Raw genomic sequence first — 20,769 nt, 5'->3', positions numbered from 1 at the left:
CTGATCCAGGGGGGTTCTGGCAGGCAGCTTTCCTTGTGCAGGAGGAGAGAACAGTCCCGAGGTCTCTGCATTGGCATCCACTCAGTTTGCAAAGAGTTCAGAATATAAGAGGCCACCTGCTGGATCAGACTCATGGGGTGTGGGGTGTGTGTGTAGGTAGGACACACATAAACACACACACACACACACACACACACACAGAGAGAGAGAGAGAGAGAGAGAGAGAGAGAGAGGAGTCCAGCGCCCTGTTTTAAATAGTATAATGCCAGATACTTCCAGGAAGTCCATTAACCAGAACAGGAAGGCACAGCAACTGGCGTGTAGATTTTACTGGCTCTGAAAATGGAGCTTCTAATCTGCCTATCAGGTTAGAAGCAAAACAGGGAGGCAAGTACTGTGTGGAAATCAGTCTGCCCACTCAAAATATCAACACTATGCATGCCAGACCATCGTATTATAGCTCAGTTGGTAGAACATGAGACTTTTAATCTCAGGGTTATGGGTTCGAGCCCTACATTGAGCAAAAGATTCCTGCATTGGACTAGATGACCCCCGTGATCTCTCCCAAGTCTACAATTTCTATGATTCTATGATTTACTCATTTCTATATTGGAAATCTCTCCTTCCCTCTTTCCTCCCATGCAATGTGCAGAACCTCAACTAAACAATGTAAGGAATAAAATCCAGTGGAAATACAGGAATGGGTCATCTGACAAGAAGCTGATGAAAACTGTAAATTGTTTTCATAAGGCGGCTTGCTGAAATAATCAAGAATTAAGTTGGCTTGTGAAGCTCATTGCAGACGATGCCTACTTGATTTCACTGGGAAGAGAATTCCATACCCCTGGTACCATCCGCAAGCAGAGAGAATGTGGATTTCAGACCTAAATGTGGCCCCAAGGCATTTCAATCTGAAACCGTAGAAATCTGTCCAGACCTCACACCTCTTCCAGACCCTTAATCTGTGACAAGACCTCTGGCTCACCTGGATGGAGAGTGGCATGGAGGTATGTGGCCCCTGAAAGGTTGCTCATGACTGAGTGTGGCTCCTGGCTTGAAAAATACCCTGCCCCTGACACCTAAGACCCCAGAAGCAGTAAACACAAGAGGCCATCCAATATTAAAGACCAGACAAGGTGGATGTGGAGAATCCTTTAGTAAAACAGAAGCCAACTGAGGGTTAGCCAGACTTACCAGCCTTTTCTGGGGCTTGATGAGAGGCCGGTTAATGCCATTCATTTTGTGATATAGACCACAGGCGTTGCACAGGTAGTGCCCTGTCCCATCTTTCCTCCAAAGTGGAGTGGACATCGCTCCACAGTTAACACATTCTCTGCCATCTCCGGGGAATTCCTCCAAGAACTCTGGAAGTGAAACAAAAGGTGAGACACATTTCGTTAGGCATTCAAGTAGGGACCCGGTCCCTTCACAGCATCGAGACAAGAGACACCGTAGCACATCTCAGAAATGGTAAATCTCCTGCTGTGAAGTACAATAAGTCATAGAATGGGAACGATGGCATCAGAAAGCCTACAGGCTAGGTTTTGAAGCTCCTTACAGAGGCTCCCACCAGACATCATTTCCATTGCATTTATGAAAATTTGTGCTCATGATGGGGCAAGACAGTCACAAGAGATCAATACCGCTTATACCTTCAATTTTGGGTGAGGTTGCCTCATTGCTTCACATCCAATTGGTGCATATCCCCTTAACTTCCTGCTGAAATCCCACAGGATCCATACCACAAATATTCTGGGTTTATTTTTGTTCCCCTTTTGGTATGCCATAGCCTCTTGGGGCAGCAGCAAAATGGTGGCTTGGGGAACGAGGCAGAGGGTCTTCTCTGTAGTGGCACCCACCCTGTGGAACACCCTCCCATCAGATATCAAGGAAATAAACAACTACCTGGCATTTAGAAGACATCTGAAGGCAGCCCTGTTTCGGGAGGTTTTTAATGTTTGATGTTTTATTGTGCTTTTAATTCTGTTGGGAGCCACCCAGAATGGCTAGGCAAACCCAGCCAGATGGGCGGGCTATAAATAATAAATTATTATTAATTATTATTATTCTTATAAGCACTGCAACTGATGAACAGGAATGAATTCGCCACTAACACCCTTTTGTTGTGTCAATAATGTTAGAGGATAAACCTGCCCCCCAACCTTCCCCCAGAGAAATCCATTGCATTCCATGGGAGTGAAAGAAGGGCAAAGAATTTCAAGGAAGGGTGAACCTCGTAGAGGGCATTCCTTCCTGCTCTCCTCAAACACAGCCTCAGGGTTATTGTGTGCACAAACATTTGTAAGTCGGGTATAACATTGGACTAAGGGCAGGAAGCCAGTCAGTGTGACCGAGAGACAAGAAAATGACCACTGTGTGTATATATTTAAGACAAGGGACTGTGCTTGGACCCTGAGAGAGAGAGAGAACCAGTCTGGATGGGTTGTGTCTTAGGTGAGAGCCAAGAGGTTGAGAGATCTTGAAAAGGATCTTGAAAAGAGAGGTGAGTTGGAAGGAGAAAGAGGCATGAGATACCATCAGTACTCAATTACAGTATTGCTATCAGTATATATAGAACTTTAGTTGTGATTCCTGCATTGCATTCCAGGATTGGATGACCCTTTGTGTCCCTGACAACTCTACAAGTCTATGATTTGAGAAGTGAACACTTAAAACCAATAGTTTCCACTTCGTATTATTGGAAAAGGTAAAAAAGGTAAAGGACCCCTGGATGGTTAAATCCAGTCAAAGGCAACTATAGGGTTGCTGTGCCCATCTCGCTTTTCAGATCGAGGGAGCCGGCGTTTGTCCACAGACAGCTTTCCGGGTCATGTGGCCAGCATGACTAAACCGCTTAGCTATAGCACATGGAAACACAGTTTACCTTCCCACTGCAGAGGTACCTATTTATCTACTTGCACTGGTATGCTTTCGAACTGCTAGGTTGGCAGAAGCTGGGACAGAGCAATGGGAGCTCACCCCTTCGTGTGGATTCGAACCGCTGACCTTCCAGTCGGCAAGCCCAAGTGGCTCAGTGGTTTAGACCACAGCGCCACCCACATCCCTATTGTATCATTCGTATCTTCTTTCAGGTTGCATTTTGTCCCTGCAACTTTCTGTATGGATTGTTTTGGGGTTATGGGTGTGGCTGTATGTACTGTTGTAGTTTTAACTGTTTTTTCTTTACATGCCTTCCAGTGAGAGACAGGATAGAAATGCAAACAAAATAGATTGCTAGGATTTCACTGATTTTCACAAAGCTGAGGTGTGTCTAGATTTTGCCCAAGGGGTTTAGGATCAGAGCATTAAAACGATCAAATTTCCAATACTTGTCTCTTTCTTATGTTTTTAAGAGGCAGCCATGTGTCTCCTGAACTAGACAAGTAGAAAAATGATCTACCTCCCCTCCGTTCAGTCCACACACACCCCTTTTCAGTTAATTTCTTGTATTCTTTAATTAGTAATAAATGTATTGTCAATGAAGCAGCCATAACTAATAGCCACTGACATCGGCGGAGACTCGGAGGACTGTATGGCTTCCATTTGCCCCCAGAAAAATCCTTGCTTTGTGCTGTTTGAATGGACGAGATGAAGTGCGACCCAGCTTGGTTGTAAAAATAAATGATCGGGATGATGTTATTCTAAGATGATAAAAGGGGAGGCGGCGGAGATCGGGAGACTTCCCTGATTTCAATCAAGCAGCGCTGCTTGCTGACTGGTGGCGACAGGCAGACTGGACAAGACCTGCTGGAATGTCTTTGGCTGATGGAGAAGGTTGGGGGATACTGAGGCCTGGGTATCAATCACACCGACAGCTCAGAGCTGACAAATGACAGACTCCGGGTAGAGGTTCGGAGTCAGTTTTACAGCATGACGCTGGCCAAATACTGACCTCGTGATAGGCAAGGACTCCAGAGCTCTGCTCCGATGGAGAGTCAGAGCTAAGCCTTCAGGCACACACATTTGCCCTATGCCTTGCTTTTAGGGCTGCGAGTTTTAAACTGGTAGGTCAAGCCAAGGCTTTTCATTGCTTAAAGGAGTCAGACCCATGTTAAATACCAGCAAAGACTGGTTTCTCTTTCATTCCTTGCAGCAGATACGCACCACAGCCAAACCAGGCACAAGAGTTTTAATAGTAAGGATCGACTTAGCTTGTCAGATGGGGGGCAGTAAGTGAAGTCTACCCCTTCCTGGCTTAACCTCACCCATTTATTTATTTTTTAAACGGAAGTCTGCATGCTTGGAGAAGGGCAACTCAATATTTAAGGGAAAGAGGACACTGCAGTTTTCAGGTCCTGCACCAAGAATGCCTCACATGCACCTTAGCTACATAGGCTTGGATCATAAGAGGATATAATTTAGAAGGTGCTCTTGACCAAATAAAAAGGGCAGATTCACAGCCAACCTCCACCAATGCATTTTCAGAACTGAATGCCACTGCAATGCATGAAGAGACCATTAAATAAAATAGAGATTGAATCTTATCATCTTAAAATGGAGGTATAGGTACGACAGACACATTTTATCCAGGAGAAAGATAAATATAGGGAATATATAGATATGGGCTGCATCCAGCTAGTGCTTAATCAAGGTGAGCTGTGCAATCCTATGCACAGGCAGAAGCAAGTCCTACTATGTTTAATTTACTCCCATCTAAAAGAATGAACTCCTGCCAACCTAGCAGTTCGAAAGCACGTCAAAGTGCAAGTAGATAAATAGGTACCACTCCTGCGGGAAGGTAAATGGTGTTTCCATGCGCTGCTCTGGTTCGCCAGGAGCAGCTTAGTCATGCTGGCCACATGACCCAGAAGCTGTACGCCTGTTCCCTCGGCCAATAAAGCGAGATGAGCGCTGCAACCCCAGAGTCGGTCACGACTGGACCTAATGGTCAGGTGTTCCTTTACCTTTAAAAGAATGAACAGGGTTGTAGCCTTAAGTCATAATAACTAGAGTGGGGGCCACATGAAGAAGACCAATGCATGTGGTGTTCTTATTGTCATTATTATTCAGTTTCTTACCTACCCTTCAATACAAGGTCCCTGCAGTTTAAAAATGCAAAGTCAAAATCAATTTAAAACAAATGTCAAGGTATGTATGTGAAGAGTGTTAAATGTGCATGCATACTTGAAAGTGAACATATGCTAGTCTACATTTATAAATGGAATTGCATTATTTGCAATCCAAAGTACAGGGTGTGTTAACTACACACCAAGATGACTGCCTCTCTGGTGCCATGTGAACGAAGTCACATGCATTTTAGAGAGATGCTCCCTCATCCAGTTGTATTTAGAGATCTAGACACAATGTGGCGTGTTATTCTCCACCAGTTTCAGATTCTATCTGCGGTTGGGCTTTTAAACGATTGATGGGCCAAGCAAAGTCAAATTATGTGGAGCATCGGGCAAAGATACATAAAGTGACAGATATGCCCAAAGACTATATTGCTGATGACACCCACACACCAAGGAAGCCAACCCATGAAGACTACCCAGAGGAGACGTCTATCATGCCAGTGGAGGCTGGTCCATTAGAGTGAATATGGCACTGCCCCACACCAACCTGAGTCTGCCCTCAGCCAGCCTCCACCTGCCTATCTTATATCTTTCATCCAATCCATAGGGTGGCAGTGCCTGTCACCTTTCTCCTCCTCAGTCTCAATGTTGCTCTGGTAGAACACAGCAGGGAGAAGGATGGGGTCCTGTCGTTGGTTCTGGCTCTCCATCTATTCTTGGACCTTCCTTCAATCTGCCTTACCACTCACCAATGGACTCCAGTCACCAATGCAGGTCACCCAACCCCAATACACAAGAAGCATACAAAGGAGCTACAAACATACTCCAGTGGTTGCTGGTGCAAGTCCCAACATAGGGGCTTTTTTGATCTCGCATGAAATGAAGGTGGACAGCTTGATAGTAGCCAGAAGCAGGAACCCTGTGGTGCAGTTTGCAAAGCATGTACAGGCATGCTCAGGGGACTTCCAGTTCAAATCTGCACCAGGGAATTCCTCTTCCCTTTCCAGGTTGCAATCATCAAGCTGAAAAGGTGATGGCCAGCAATTGGGTCTCAAGATACACCGTATCCTATGCACTTCCATGGTAAAGTTGTATGGGAGGCTTGTGACACAGGAGAGGCTTTTGTTGTCTTGCCTTTCATTGAAGTCAATGGGAGGGAAACGTCCCGTGCCAGAACTGGTGGTATTGCCCAATGATAGGCACATAAGCATGTCCTAGAGGCATGGTGAAGTATATCACCCAAATTGCTGCATTGCAGCCATGGCATCAGAAGAGTTTGACTGGTGTAGCTGTGATGCCTGTAGAATGTATCTGGTGTTGCAGAAACATAGCCCAAAAACTCCAATACAGCGGCACCTTGGGTTACATACACTTCAGGTTACAGACGCTTCAGGTTACACACAGAAATAGTATCTCGGATTAAGAACTTTGCTTCAGGATGAGAACACAAATTGTGTGGCGGCGGGGCAACAGCAGCGGGAGGCCCCATTAGCTAAAGTGGTGCTTCAGGTTAAGAACAGTTTCAGGTTAAGAACGGACCTCCGGAATGAATTAAGTACGTAACCAGAGGTACCACTGTACAGGAATGCACCCTTAATCGATAGAGTAAGGTAAAGGTAAAGGTACCCCTGCCTGTACGGGCCAGTCTTGACAGACTCTAGGGTTGTGCACTCATCTCACTCTAGAGGCCGGGAGCCAGCGCTGTCCGCAGACACTTCCGGGTCACGTGGCCAGCGTGATGAAGCTGCTCCAGCAAACCGGCACCAGAGCAGCACACGGAACGCCATTTACCTTCTCGCTATAAAGCAGTACCTATTTATCTACTTGCACTTAAGGGTGCTTTTGAACTGCTAGGTGGGCAGGAGCAGGGACCGAGCAACGGGAGCTCACCCCGCCGTGGGGATTCGAACCGCCGACCATGCGATCAGCAAGTCCTAGGCTCTGAGGTTTTACCCACAGCGCCACCCGTGTCCCTAATCGATAGAGAGAGAGATTAAAAATAATTAAAAGGGTTTCTTTGGCTATGTCTGAAGGAAGAGGAAGAACAAGCAAATGGTAGGTCCTCTGTATAGGGAACATGGAGAAATGCTACTGGGTGACAGAGCAACACTGAGGAGGAGAAAACTGACAATTTAAGAAGGGTGTTGACAAGCTGGAACGTGTGCAGAGGAGGGCAACCAAGATGATCAAGGGTCTGGAAACTGAGCCTTATGAGGAATGGTTGAGGGAGTTGAGTATGTTTAGCCTGGAGAAGAGGAGACAGAGAGGAGCTATGATAGCCATCTTCAAATATCTTAAGGGCAGTCACATGCTTGTTTTTTCATGCCCTGGAGGGTAGGACTCAAACCAATGGCTTCAAGTTGCAAGAAAGGAGATAACAACTAAACATTCGGGGGGGGGGGGGAACTTTCTGACAGTAAGAGCTGTTCAGCAGTGGAACAGACTCCAATGAGAGGTGATAGACTCTCCTTCCTTGGAGATTTTCAAGCAAAGGTTGGATGGCCACCTGTCATGGACACTAGTTTAGATTCCTGCGTTGCAGGGGATTGGACTAGATGACCCTCAGGATCCCTTCAAACTCTTAAGATTCTGTGATCTATTCTTTATAAATGAAACATCAGGGACCACCTTTCCCCCTCTATTCATTTTTGGTTACTGAAATAATGTTCAATTTATTTCAGTATTTATACACTTTATATAAAGCTTCAGTGATAAACCCTTCAGACAATGAGCTCCCATTTCTATACAATAAGTGGCCATTGTTGTAAAGAGGATCTATTTAAAAGTCATTCCACAGGCAACTTCAAAGAAGAGCTGTTCCCATTTCTCTCCCTAGAAGAAATGCCTCGTTTTAAAACAGGTCACTTACTACCTATATGGTTTTGTTTTAGCTCTTTCATTTTTGATAAGTAAAGGACCCCTGAACACTAGGTCCAGTCATGACCGACTCTGGGGTTGCGGCACTCATCTCGTTTTATTGGCCGAGGGAGCCGGCGTACAGCTTCTGGGTCATGTGGCCAGCATGACTAAGCCGCTTCTGGCAAACCAGAGCAGCGCACAGAAATGCCGTTTACCTTCCCACCAGAGTGGTACCTATTTATCTACTTGCACTTTGACGTGCTTTTGAACTGCTAGGTTGGCAGGAGGAGGGACCGAGCAACGGGAGCTCACCCCGTCGTGGGGATTCGAACCGCCAACCTTCTGATCGGCAAGTCCTAGGCTCTGTGGTTTAACCCACAGTGCCACCCGCATCCCTTCATTTTTGATACAGCAACTTAAAAATACACAGATCTGCTGCTCTGTGAAAGGGTTACCTGCTCTGATACGTAGAGATATGTTCTATGTTAAAATCATCAAACCAGGGAAACAAACAGAAAGCATTTGGTTTTCAGGTAAATACTGTTGTGCGCACATGTGCCCATACCAGAAAATAGAATACAGTCACCCTCAACTCATTCATGGGAAAGCTTAATTGAATACCACTGGTTTATTTCCAAGTGAAACATGGACCAGGCTTCATATCTCGACATTTAACTCTGGATTGCAATCAAGGGATATGTACTTAGCCAAGCCATTGTAAAAACAAACAAACAAACAAAAGTATCAAGTTCACAAACTGAGAAAACAGTACTGAATGCTTACTATCAAAAGAAACCAACCCTTGCAGCTCATGGAACATTAAGAGCAAACAATGAAGGAGGAATAAGCAAGGCTTAAACAGTTTATGAAAAAGGAATTGCCTCAGTGCTAATTTGTTTCAGTGATGCACAGCATCGCTCTCTCCCAAGGATATTTAGGTAAAGAATAAAGGGACCCCTAACCGTTAAGTCCAGTCGCAGATGACTTTGGGATTGTGGCGCTCATCTCGTTTTACTGGCCGAGAGATGCAAATTCAACTGATCCCTCCCACCGTCAATGCCTGTGGATACATTTCACATCACAGAGCAACAGCCCAGTCTTATTATATGTTTACTTCTGAACTTTCACTGAGCTCAGTAGGGTTTACTTCCTGATTAAGGGTGCAATCCTAAATGCACCGGAATGTAAGAACAACTGGAACCAGGATTTGCATTTTGAGTAAATGAACAGAGGACTGCACTGTCGAGAATGCTGATTCTAGTCACTGAGCTATTAGAAGGTATAATGATACATACACGGGGGGAAATGTATTGATTTGATATGAAAATTATAAATATGCTTAACATTTGATATGACTTTTAATATGATTTAGCACCCCTATCCAAAGACAAGTCATTTCAAATATCTAAATAATTTAGTTGATCACTTGTTTGATGGAGTTAATCTGTTACAGCTCAACAATTTCCGTAACACAATAAAATAAAACCACACACCCCAAACCTCAGTAGACGTATGGCTGTACAAAATGATCAGTAGACTGAATTCTGTAACTTAGATTGCAAAACTGGTACTGACGGGGATGTAAATGTGCTGTGCAGTTTAATGCCATCCACAATATGTCATATTCCAGGTAGACACTCTGAAAATCAACAGTCTTCAGTTATTTATTTGAACGGTCCTCCTCTAGGCATGACTTAGGAATACAATTCGTACTTCCAATGACTCTGATCTCTGCAAGCTCAGAAAAGAGAATAATCAAGCGAAAAACTGGTGGTTAAGTTTGAAAGGAGTTGTTAATGACATGCTCCTTTGCAATTTAATATATTGATTTAAACAGCTGAGAAAATTCCAAATGTAAGTAGCAGGGAGGGAAAAGACATGCCATTTTGATACTGATGGAAGTGTAAAGGGACCCAACTTTTTGTTGTTGTTGTTACATTGTGGAAATTCCTTGCAGGTTGAAAATGTTGCATTTTTTCACTTTCATATTCAGAATTATTTCACACCCCGTCCTGGATTCTTCTGCTGAAGATCAGTTTAGAATTTAAGGAAGTAATGTACACAAATAGTACATAGAATTTCAGCCTACTAGCCCCACAGAATTAAGTTCAACTCACTTCTTATGTGCTTATTCGAAAGCAAATTCCACTTTTAGGGAATTTGTGTTCAGGGATCTACTCCCAGATCACTCAGGCACAGGATTAATAGTCTTATTGCCTACTAAACACCCATATTATTATTTTGTAAATCCTAAACTGCAAGCCTGAACCTCCATACTTTTTTTTTGGGGGGGGTAGATTAATACTGCAATCAATTAAACTTATTTCAAAGTAAAAAACAAAATCCAGTGGTTTATTTTTTTTAATAATTTTTATTAACAGTTTTGTTTAAAATTACAATACCAATAAACAATACAATATAACATCTCTTGACATAGTTCTCTTCACTTCTTTGGACTCCCTCACATCTCCCGCTCCTGCGTTCCTTTTTATAAATTTTTCCCCAGCAAATTTATCCCCTTATTTCTATTCTTATTATCTACTTTTCCAATGTTATATCTCTGATTTTAACTATCCTTTATTCAAATCTTAAAGAATTTAAATATAACCTACAACTTCCAAAATTTTTTATCCTTTCTTAAATCCAGTGGTTTAATTAGGGCTGCAGTTTTCTGATCACTTACTTGAGAGTAAATCCCATTGAAGACAGTGGGATTTCTGAATAAAAATGCACAGGACCTGTCTAAACTACAAGTTGCAGCTCCTAAATACAAAAACAATGCCTTTTGGAAATCCAAGAATATTTCCTGATATGCTAGGGAGACCTGGTTCCGTGGGTTTTGCAAAATCCAGCTGAACTGAAAGGGCAGCGGCAAATTCACTTCGCAAAGGGCTCTTTGCTTGCTTCTTTTATTCGAATGCGAAAATATTTCCAGCGATCAAAAGTAGGAGAAAGGCAGTGTTTAGAATGGCGTTCCCCGGTGCGGGGGGTGGGATTTGGGTCACAACCCCCAAATTTTACTCCCGAAGCCTTTCCGTTCACTCTGGCGGTGGGACTCAAGGTTAAAGCACTTTTTCTCCTTTTAAGAGTCGAGCCCTAATTCTGCTTTGTTCTTAGGATAAAGATAAAGTGCGAAGAAAAGCAGAGACAGGGCTATCCAACCAAGATAACAAAAGATTAAGTCGTCTTTCAAAAGGATTCAAAAGGGACTTCGGAACAAACATAAAGCCCAAATGAAGGGACAGTGCAGGAACCAGATCGAGGCAGGTTTTATTAACCAAGCGCCTGCTTAAGAAAGTGCGTTTGGTTGAGATTCTTTTCTGTTTCTGTTTCTTTCTTTTCTTTTTGTAAAAAAAAGCAGTGTGAACGCAAAGCGAAGCGGCTTTGATGGTCCTATGGCTGGGCGATTTTGAGCGGGTGTTGATGGATGGTGCCACGGCGCACGTAGCCGGGGAGGGCGAGAGATTTGTTTGGGCGAAGGCGAATTAGGAGCCTTGGAGTCTGTTCAGATCTCAACTCATTTACCCCAATAAATTACTTTTAAAAGGCGAAACGGCTGTAAATCTGCTCACCTCATTTAAACACCAAACAGCGTCACCTCTGAAAGCTGCACAACATGGATATTGTGGAGGGAGGCAGATTACTTCGGGCGCCCGAAACCACCGCTGTTATTTCTGACTCCATGGGGAAAGTGTAACCCCGTGGCTCTTTCATAGCCTATATGTGACTATAGAAAGGCTATTCACCAAGGCAGCTTTGGAAGGGTGCAACAACAACAAAAAATCTTTTCCCTTCTGAAGTTTCGCAAGAAGGGTTTGGGAAGAGAGAAAAGGGTTTGGGAAACAACGAATCCCGGCAAAATCGAGGGCTGGTTGTGGAATGGAATGTCAGAATCTGCTGCCTGCTTACTTAAGAGGAAGCCTAATTGAATTCAGCGGATTTACAGTCAAGTAAACATGCATAGGACCAAGCTACATGGCATCAAGGTACAGATATAAAAGTTCTTGCATGTGTTTTGGAGACTAGCCCCATTTTCCGTTGTCAATCTTTCCTTGTCAGTCACTCTTCTTGCAATTTCAAGCATTAAACTTTGAGCCATAATCCAATTCAGCAGAAACACCCACCAATTTAAAACTGGAATTCAGACCCCCGTTTTGAAATGATTCTTTTAAAGCGACAGATAAAATCTCAGAGAACTGGATTTTTAAGTCAAATGTCCAAAGAACAGAAGATGGTCCTATTTTTAATCTGAAAACTTACCTTCATTTGAAGAGTACCACCTCTTTCTTTTTTATGTTAACAAGTGACAGCTAATGAGAAATGTTATCAGAAAGTCAAAATTCTCACCCAGCACCATGTTACTACAACTACAGCCCTTCCAAAATATTCCCAGGAGAAAAAGCAATTGCCTCCCAGCCCAATGGGACAATATGCTATTATCCTAACATATGCTGCAATGGCATATAAAATAGTTGATAGCATAGTGCTAGTCCCCATGCTAAATCAAGACTTCCCAATTCCATTCTGAAATCCCCTACTGATGAAAACTGAGAGGAAACTCACTGGAGTGCAGTTGTTCATTCAAAAGAAATAAGAGATGTGCACACTCACACACATCCACACAGACCCAATCCATGTGCAAAGCAAAGCAAGGCCAAAGTTTGATATAGATGAGCATTTGACCCCAGAATTCCTTCCCATTCGCGCTGCTCTTGATGGGGGTAAAGATCTAAGGGCAATATGCTGATGAGGCACAGGGAACACTCCATCCCTAGTTCAGATCTGGAAGTCAGGAACTCAGAAGCAGACTTTGGGGCAAGTGCCCTGCATGCAAATCAGCGCCAACTCACTTCCAAATGAACAGTGGCTTCAGGCTACACCAGTGGTGTGCAGTGAAATTTTCCGCAGGGGAACAGTAAGGCCAGAGGCACCAGCTTGCAGGGGCGATGGGGTGGGGGAGTCACACGCTCCAGGCCTCTGACAAGAGACTGCAGCCCTCCTGCCTCCTTCCCAAAACCAGGAAGGTGAAGGGAGAGCTCTTGGACCCTGTTGGAGCATCATGCCTTCCTCCCTGAGCCAGGCAGAAGCTTCCCAGGCATTAGGAAGGAGGCGCCAGGCTTTGATAATTTAATTTACCAGGAACATTTAGAGGACTAGTCTAGTCCACTTGACTGCACACCATTGGGCTAGATCCTGCACTCTCAGTCTCATGTCAGCCCCATTGCTATCTGCATTTGTAGAAATACTTCAGAAGTGCTGTGAACATTTGATACAATGTAGTGTGACAATACAGAGCGTTGCCATCAAAGCCTTTTCTCCTTCTTGGAGGCAGTTTTACACACACACACACACACACACACACACACACACACCCCACATACTGAATAGAAGTCACTTTGCCTAGGAAACGGCATAACACCTGAACAGATATATAACGACACAGAGCAACTGCACACTGAGCAAAATGCACCTAGGTTTATGAATATATCGAAAGCTACTGCCAGCCAAAATATATCCAGCACTCAAGTGCTTACTGAGAGACAAGCAAATGAATTCATTGCCTGAAACAATCTACGTTGCTCCTTCCCCTATAGGGCATGAAAAATATCCAAGTGTTTTTTTCAAGTTCCTTTGCATCTGAACACTAACTACAGAGATCAGGCACATATTCTAAACCGAAGGGTTCCCATATACTGCCTGTCTGCAGCCACACCAAGGACAGAATTTGGCTTCCAAAGCCATGTCCCAGGCACACAAAACCCCCAAAATAGTTTTTACCATTTCCAAGCCAAGACAGCATTTGCTGGAGATTCTTGAATGCTAAGGTGTGGGGAGGATTTGTCTTGGCCAAAGTTTCCATTCTTCTAATATTCCATGGTTGCTACATCTCATCCCTCTCTCCAGTGCCCCCATTTACAACACTACCTCTAGCAGATTATTCCATAAAGGGAGACTTAGCATTTTTAAAATGAATGATGTAGTTATGCATGCACCCACATAAAACAAAACAAAACTCCGGGACAAACTTTGAAGCCAATTTCAAACCAGCTTAAGAACACCAAGAGGGCCATCAATCTAGTTCAGCTTTCCATTTTCAACAGTGTTGACTCAAATGCCTTCTTGCCTTGGCTTGGCTTTCAGATGCACCACTGGTAGCCATCATAGCCAACGTCACTCAGACACCTCTTGGAAGCTTCTTCTTCTTAAATAATCCCCTTTTCACAGATCTATAATTTCCAGAGGACCTTAGAGGAGAACCAATTACGAATCAACTAGATTCTGGTTTCAATTCAAGCACTCTTAGGCCATGGGTGGTGAATTTCTGTCCCTCTGGATGTTGCTGGACTCCAGCTCCCATCATCCCTCACCCTCTGCCCATGCTGACTGAGGCTGATGGGTCTGAAAAGATCTAGAGGACCATAGCTTCTCCATCCCTGCCTTTGACTACATGCACATTTTGACTCAAAGTGGATTTACAGAATTTTCCAGGTTCTGGAACTGGGGTAGGTTTGCTTATGACAAATTAAGACCAGAGACAGATTGTAGGTCAAACAGACATGTACTGAACACAGTGTGATACACTCAACATAGTCCTTGTTTGCATAGAATGCCAAGTCAAACCATGGCTTAGTATGAACATGCAGGCTTCTGGAAAGGAGATAGTGATTGTTTTGAGCTTCCAGTCATTCTGCTGCTGCATCAAGTGAAACCATGGTTTGGTTTAGCTGCATGTTGGCTGAACCCAAGCTTGTGGTTTAACACTCCCAGGCAAACCAGAAGGGCAGATTTTGGTTACAGCTCATGGTTTATCAGAAGTGAGGTAAACCACAACCCTGGGATTGGATGATGCACTAAGCCAAACCATGGCTTCAGTCAGTGCAAGGCAGAAACAGAACGGCCCGAGGAGAAGCAAAACAACTCTGGCTGACACTCTGGGCATCTGTGTGCTTCCTCATTCATGTTATGATACCACCATTCAGCTTCACATTATGCATGAACCGGGCCATAGACCACACACTTCTTTAACATTCATTGACAGGTTTTGCGGACTTTCATGGTGCTTTTTAAGCAACTGCTTTAATGATAATTTCTGGACAAAAGAAATGGGTGATAAGGCCTCCATCATAATGCCCTCAGGTCTGAATAAAGTGTCCTACCAGGGATCAAAAGGCCCTCAATAGCAGAGAACCATGTGCTCTTGGAATGGCTCCTGAGAGTTGGACTGGATGACCCTTTGGGTCTCTTCATGGGTGTAGCCAGGATTTATGTTGTGGGGTGGGGCAGGACACCCACCTGTTAACATCCTCTGTCTGGCTCTGTCCAGCAGATTCGGAATGAAATGTCTCAACGACCGTTGTTTTAAATTACTTTCTTTTGACCCCAAGTGCTCAGAAAAACCTGCCAAAAATCTTTCTACTTTTAGTGAAGCATCTTTACTTATTTACTTGATTTAGGGGCCCAGCTGTCCCCCTTGCCCCCTAGCTATGCCCATGGGTCTCTTCCGACTCTACAATTCTATTAGTGGGAGATACGCTACATACCAAATGTGGGTCTCCGGCCAGGCAAGCCCCCCTGTCGTGTCTGAAGGCTGTGCAAGACGCTGCTCTCAAAGTGTCCCGCAGTCCAAGATGGCGGTATCTCCGCAGAGCTGACGTAAGCCCCGGGATAAGGGCTGGAGTAGGAGCCATTGACCGAGCGCACCAGAGCATTGCCAAACTGGTCGCGCCCCCCAGTGCCCAGCAACAAGGGGCTCTGGTAGCCTGCCTCTCGTCCGGCACCGCTACCGCCAGGGGGGCTGTGAGAGTAGGAGAAGCCCGGCGGTGCATGAGGGCTGCTGCCATTGAAGTGCGAGGCCTCGGCGCTGGCCGGCTGTGCCCATCCTGGGTGGCTGCTCAGGGGGTGGCCCTGGTGGGCAGGTTCGCAGCTCTGCAGGTAAGGCAGGCCCTGGAGCATGGAAGGCATGCGGCTGGTGGGAACGTAGACGGCCGGGCTGGCTGGCGAGTGCAGGAAGTTGCTGGAGTCATGGGAGTATGCCGATTGGCCAGGGTTGGGGGCAAGAGTTAAGCTCTGGTACATTTTGTATCCTTCAAGGCAGGAGCAGCGCAGCTGGTGGGGCACAAACAAGGCAGCTGGACGGCAAGGGTCGGAGGTTTGACATGAAGAACTTCTCTAATCCTCCCTGGCCGATACAACTGAAGCAGCTTTCAGGCACCTGGAACACAGGAGAGAGGAGAAATAAAGAGATGCTTTTGAGTCCTGTATCTTGGCTCCTTCTAGCAAATGGCAAGTTGCTTCATCCAGCCTTTTCCTTTCCCCCTCTTTTGCTCATCTGTCAGTTACATAAAAGAAATCATTCAAAACATTCACTCTAGGGTAACATCCAGCTGTTCTGCTATCTGCTAAGCAATATTGGCCCAATCTTCAGACCCAAATGTCTCAAATTCATTCATTTTCCTTTGCACATAAAAAGTTCAAAAGGGGTTCTCTAATTATTATTAGTAGTAAATGTGAACAATGATTTTTCTCTAATCAAACGTATCCATTTTGCTTCCCGTAGCTTCCATCCCTGCCCTAAAAATCTTAGCAAGATTGGTTTGAACATCATAGCAAAGGTCAGAAGGAAGACTGGAACTCACATCATTTGAAATTTGGAGTGTTCAACATTTTTTTTTAAAAAAAAAATGCTCACATGTTTTAACAGCAGCTTTACTGTCAAAGATCATCAGTTAGTAAAATGTCTCCTAAAAAAACTTATTTAACTGGAGATTATTATTATTTATTTGCATCAATGACTTGAAAAGGGCTGTTAAATATAAAGAGGCAGCACATTTCAATTTCCACAACCTAGCCTATTCTCATATTATTTTTTGCCCTTTCTCTAACTAGGTCAGGGTAGCAAACATGCAGGTACCCCATTGCTGTTGCCATTTTTAAATTATGAAATGTACAACTTTGGTGTTCAGCAAGGGCAGCATAAAGCTAAGGAAATATAAGCTATACAATTAAGGGAAAAGTAAGATCTTCACAATATCCCTGTGAGGTACAATAGGTTCAGAGGGTGAGTGCCTAGAGAGTTTTGTTGCTAAGGGCAAAGGGATGGACAACTCTGTCCTGGACACCAGCCCGCCAGTTCTGCTGTGGTTGAAGCACTTTTGACAATCAGAAGCCAGAGGAGAGACATTTGCAGCTCACTGATGCCCTCCATCCATGTATATTTGGAAGTAAGGCCCACAGAGTTCAAAAAGGCTTGCTCCCAAGAAAGTCTGCAAAGGATTGCATTCTCAGATCTGGACCCTGGTGCAGCTCACAAGCCACTAAACATCAAACTCATGTAGATTCCAGTTGTCCCTATACTACACACCCCCAGTGTATAAGCAACACTATGGTGACTTCAGTTTCTTTATGCCTGCCCAGCGTTCTCCCACTGAGCCCCATAGGGTTATGTTGCAATGAATGAGTTGAGGATTACAGCCTGCATCTGTAGTCTGACAGACGGAAAGAGAAGTGGAACAATTGGCTTTTTAAAAAATTATTTTACAAACAATGCAAGAATGCATTGTTTGTGCCCTAAAAGCAAATTCTTTTGCGAGGCTACATGGAATTTAGACCCACCCATGTCAGTGGTGCTGATCCCCTAGCAAGTGTGCATTGCAGTCTCCAAGCACACTTCCCGACAGGGCCTTACACAGGAAGCCAGTGGCAGAGAGCTCATGAATACTCATTTTGTGGTAGTCCTATCGCCCTCATAAGAACAGCCTCCAGGATCAGGCCAATGGCCTTCTCTTTTTAAAATATATATATATATTTATTAGAGTTTTTAAACAACAAATAGAATTACAAAATAAGAATAAAAATAGAAAATACAGAATTACAAAGGTATATATAAGACAAAAGGTTACAGAAAACAAGTTAGAAAACAACAACAACAACAAAAAGTTAAAAACAAGTCTATCTTTTCATTGCTTATACTTCATTTACTTGATTTCTTGACCCCCTCTCGCCTCCCTTTTCTATATTCCAATTCAAATATTTAGTTCAGCAAATCCTTTCCCTCTTTGTTTTAGTCTTAATTCAATATCTTAACACATTGTAACTTTATACTTCCATCTATTATCAATCTATTTTTGCACATTGATTCTAACCTTATTGCTAAAACCACTTCGTTTCAATCCAACATCATTTTAATTTTCATTAATTTTATAGTATTTCTGCAAATAGTCTTTAAATTTTTTCCAGTCTTCTTCCACCAACTCTTCTCCCAGGTCTCGGATTCTGCCGGTCATTTCTGCCAATTCCATGTAGTCCATTACTTTCATCTGCCATTCTTCCAGGGTGGGACCAATGGCCCTTCTCATCCAGCACCCTGTTTTCACAGTGGCCAACCAGATGTCTATGGGAGGCCCAAAAGCAGAATCTGAGTACCACAGCAGTTGGTTTACTCTAGAAGTAGTAGCTGAATCCACTTTGAGATGCTCTAGCGATTAGTAATTGAAATATTACTGAGTTGCAGCCAACTAAGTCCTACTCCAAGCGGATTCATTGAAGAGTCTTGTGGCATCTTCAAGGCTAACAAATTCACTGTGACATAAGCTTTCAAGGACAGGGGATCCACTTCACGTGCCACCCAGCAGGAATTTGCTATATTCAGAAGTTGTGAATTGAAGCATAACAGCATTCTGACTTTAAGTGATTTATTTTTTATTTGCAGGGGCAGAAATATAATTTATGAACAGAAAGTCACATGGAACCCATTGGAGGCTCAAAAAAACGACACTGTTAACCAGATGAAATATCCTCAACTGTGAGTGAATTGATCCATCTATTACAAATTAACCAAGAGCCAGAGGCGTCATCCAGATAAGGTTCTTCCTTGCCACCAAGTTGAAAAGCTAATCTCTTACATATACTTCTGGTGAGCATGGAGAACACATTTGCATGAAATGTGTGCAACTAAAATAATTAAGCATAAGCAGTGGTGCTCTTGGGGGGGGGGGCATATATATCATTAGCACCACCATATTACAGTAACTTCCCCTAAACCCGCAGAATAGAACAGACTACCAAAATGAAACAAAAAGCAGTACAATCCTCTGCATGTTTATTGTTAATGATAATTAATTAATTTTTATAACTCCTCCCAAAGGAGCTCAGCTTACCAACTGCTAGGAATACAAAGGATTAAAGCCCCTTACACAAACACACACACGGCCGAAAGCTTCAGAATAAGAAAGAGAAACATTTAGCACACAAATAACATGTGGAATTTACACCCAGAAGATGTTGTGATGGCCACCATGGGAAAAGATTATATATATATATAAAACTAAAATACAATGAGCAATAAGTGCTTAAGGGCCATCAGGAATCTATTCAGAAGAAATTGCTTTTGGAAGGCCAGGTTCCAGGAAGGAGCAACAAGGAGAGGCCAGACAGAGCATCAAGAACCATCCAGCTGGCCATGGTCAAACACAGAACGGACTTTTGGTCTCATTTGGCTGTCCTTATTAGGCCAGTGGATTGTGTGTTAACTGATGCCGCAGCCTCCAAGTTCATTTATGGTACACCCCGGTCCCAAAAGCGCTGTCAGGGTTAAGTTGCATCGCCCCAGATGGATAATGAAGCCCGTTTAGAACCACATTGCCCAGTTGTGGTGAATACACTGCACCGATATAAATGCAAGCCATAAAAAGGATACTTTCTGTGCGCTGAACTACATCCGAAAGCTCAGCCTATAATATTTAGACAGAAAGCTAGCAGCTTAACAGGATACACTGCAACACAGTCGCTCTTAACTGAGTTTGGAATTGGGCTAAGTACTAACAATTAATCCTGCGTGCTCCTAGCATCCACAGTAGATTTTGTCCTAATCATCACATATATGTGTAAATAAGTCCCACTTCTTTGAAAAGAACCAGGTTCCAGGTAAGTGGATGTAGATTTTTTGTCCTCAAAGGGGTTATCAACTGGTATCAGAGTTTGCCACCATAGATGTAGTAACAAATTGCATTTAAAAAATAAATATTAGTAATATTACTGCTGCTAAGAATATTTGCAGATGATTCCCCCCCCCTTTTTAATTGTTTTTATTAAGGATTTTCTTATGATTTCTATGCCAGTCTACTCAGAAGCAGGGCCTAAATTCAATTAGTTGGCTCCCATTGAACTGCAGTTCATGCTCCATGCCATTTACAAGGAAAAAAGTTGTGCTGAATTTGGTGAGCCATTTTTGGACCCAGAACTTTGGAAGGAAAACCCAAGTGTTATAATCTAGGGGTTCATAGTTTTTCTTCTTTCTTGGAACACTCTTGAATTATTTGTCCTCTCTCCCCTGCCCATAATGGTTTGGATAATTCGGATCTGTGAAAGCTCTCCCCAAAATTACACTACTATCCTAATAGCCACTTGCCACCCTAATGACAATTTTGAGGGAGAAAACCAAAAGCACTAAATCCACTTCCACGAAGGTGGCATTAAAATACAGACTTTCAAACCAACCCCAAAAGCTCATCCCAGATATAAAAGCAACACTCTGCTAGAACATTTCAGAGAGCTAGCAATGAGTTAAGAGTGCTGGACTAGGAATTGCCCGAGGTGAGGGTGGACTGTGTTCAAATTCCACTCAGCCAAAAAACTACTTTAGTGACCTTGGAAATGGGTGCTTAACCTATGGCTCTTTTTAAAGTTTCAAAAAGTAAATAAAGAAATTAAGTAGTTGAAGGATGAGGAGGTGAAGAAACATAGAATAAGTACAGTCCTCTGAATGTTTACATGGAAGCAAATAATTCAGCTGTTGTCCAAAAATAAATAAATTGGAAAAATGCATAAAATGAAAATAGTAGAAACCCTTTTGAAGAGTTCAGTAGGAAATCCAGATCTCTGATCCATCAAATATTCGAAA

General features: G+C 43.5%; 1 protein-coding gene across 2 annotated transcripts in view; it reads right to left on the bottom strand.

Moving 5' to 3' along the window:
• The window catches only part of GATA5 (GATA binding protein 5), a 54,152-nt gene that overhangs the window by 11,946 nt on the left and 21,437 nt on the right, over window positions 1–20,769 (bottom strand). For both annotated transcript variants that reach the window (XM_079979721.1, XM_079979720.1), the window contains exons 2-3: window positions 15,413–16,083; window positions 1,195–1,364 (exon numbers count right to left, since the gene is read on the bottom strand). In XM_079979721.1, the coding sequence (XP_079835847.1) occupies window positions 1,195–1,364; window positions 15,413–15,947 (705 nt within the window). In that variant the 5' untranslated portion in view covers window positions 15,948–16,083. The remainder of the gene's footprint in view (window positions 1–1,194; window positions 1,365–15,412; window positions 16,084–20,769) is intronic.

Source organism: Podarcis cretensis, assembly GCF_951804945.1.
Source record: "Podarcis cretensis genome assembly, chromosome: 6".
NCBI classification, from domain to species: domain Eukaryota; kingdom Metazoa; phylum Chordata; class Lepidosauria; order Squamata; family Lacertidae; genus Podarcis; species Podarcis cretensis.
This window is presented reverse-complemented; position numbering and strand designations above follow the sequence as displayed.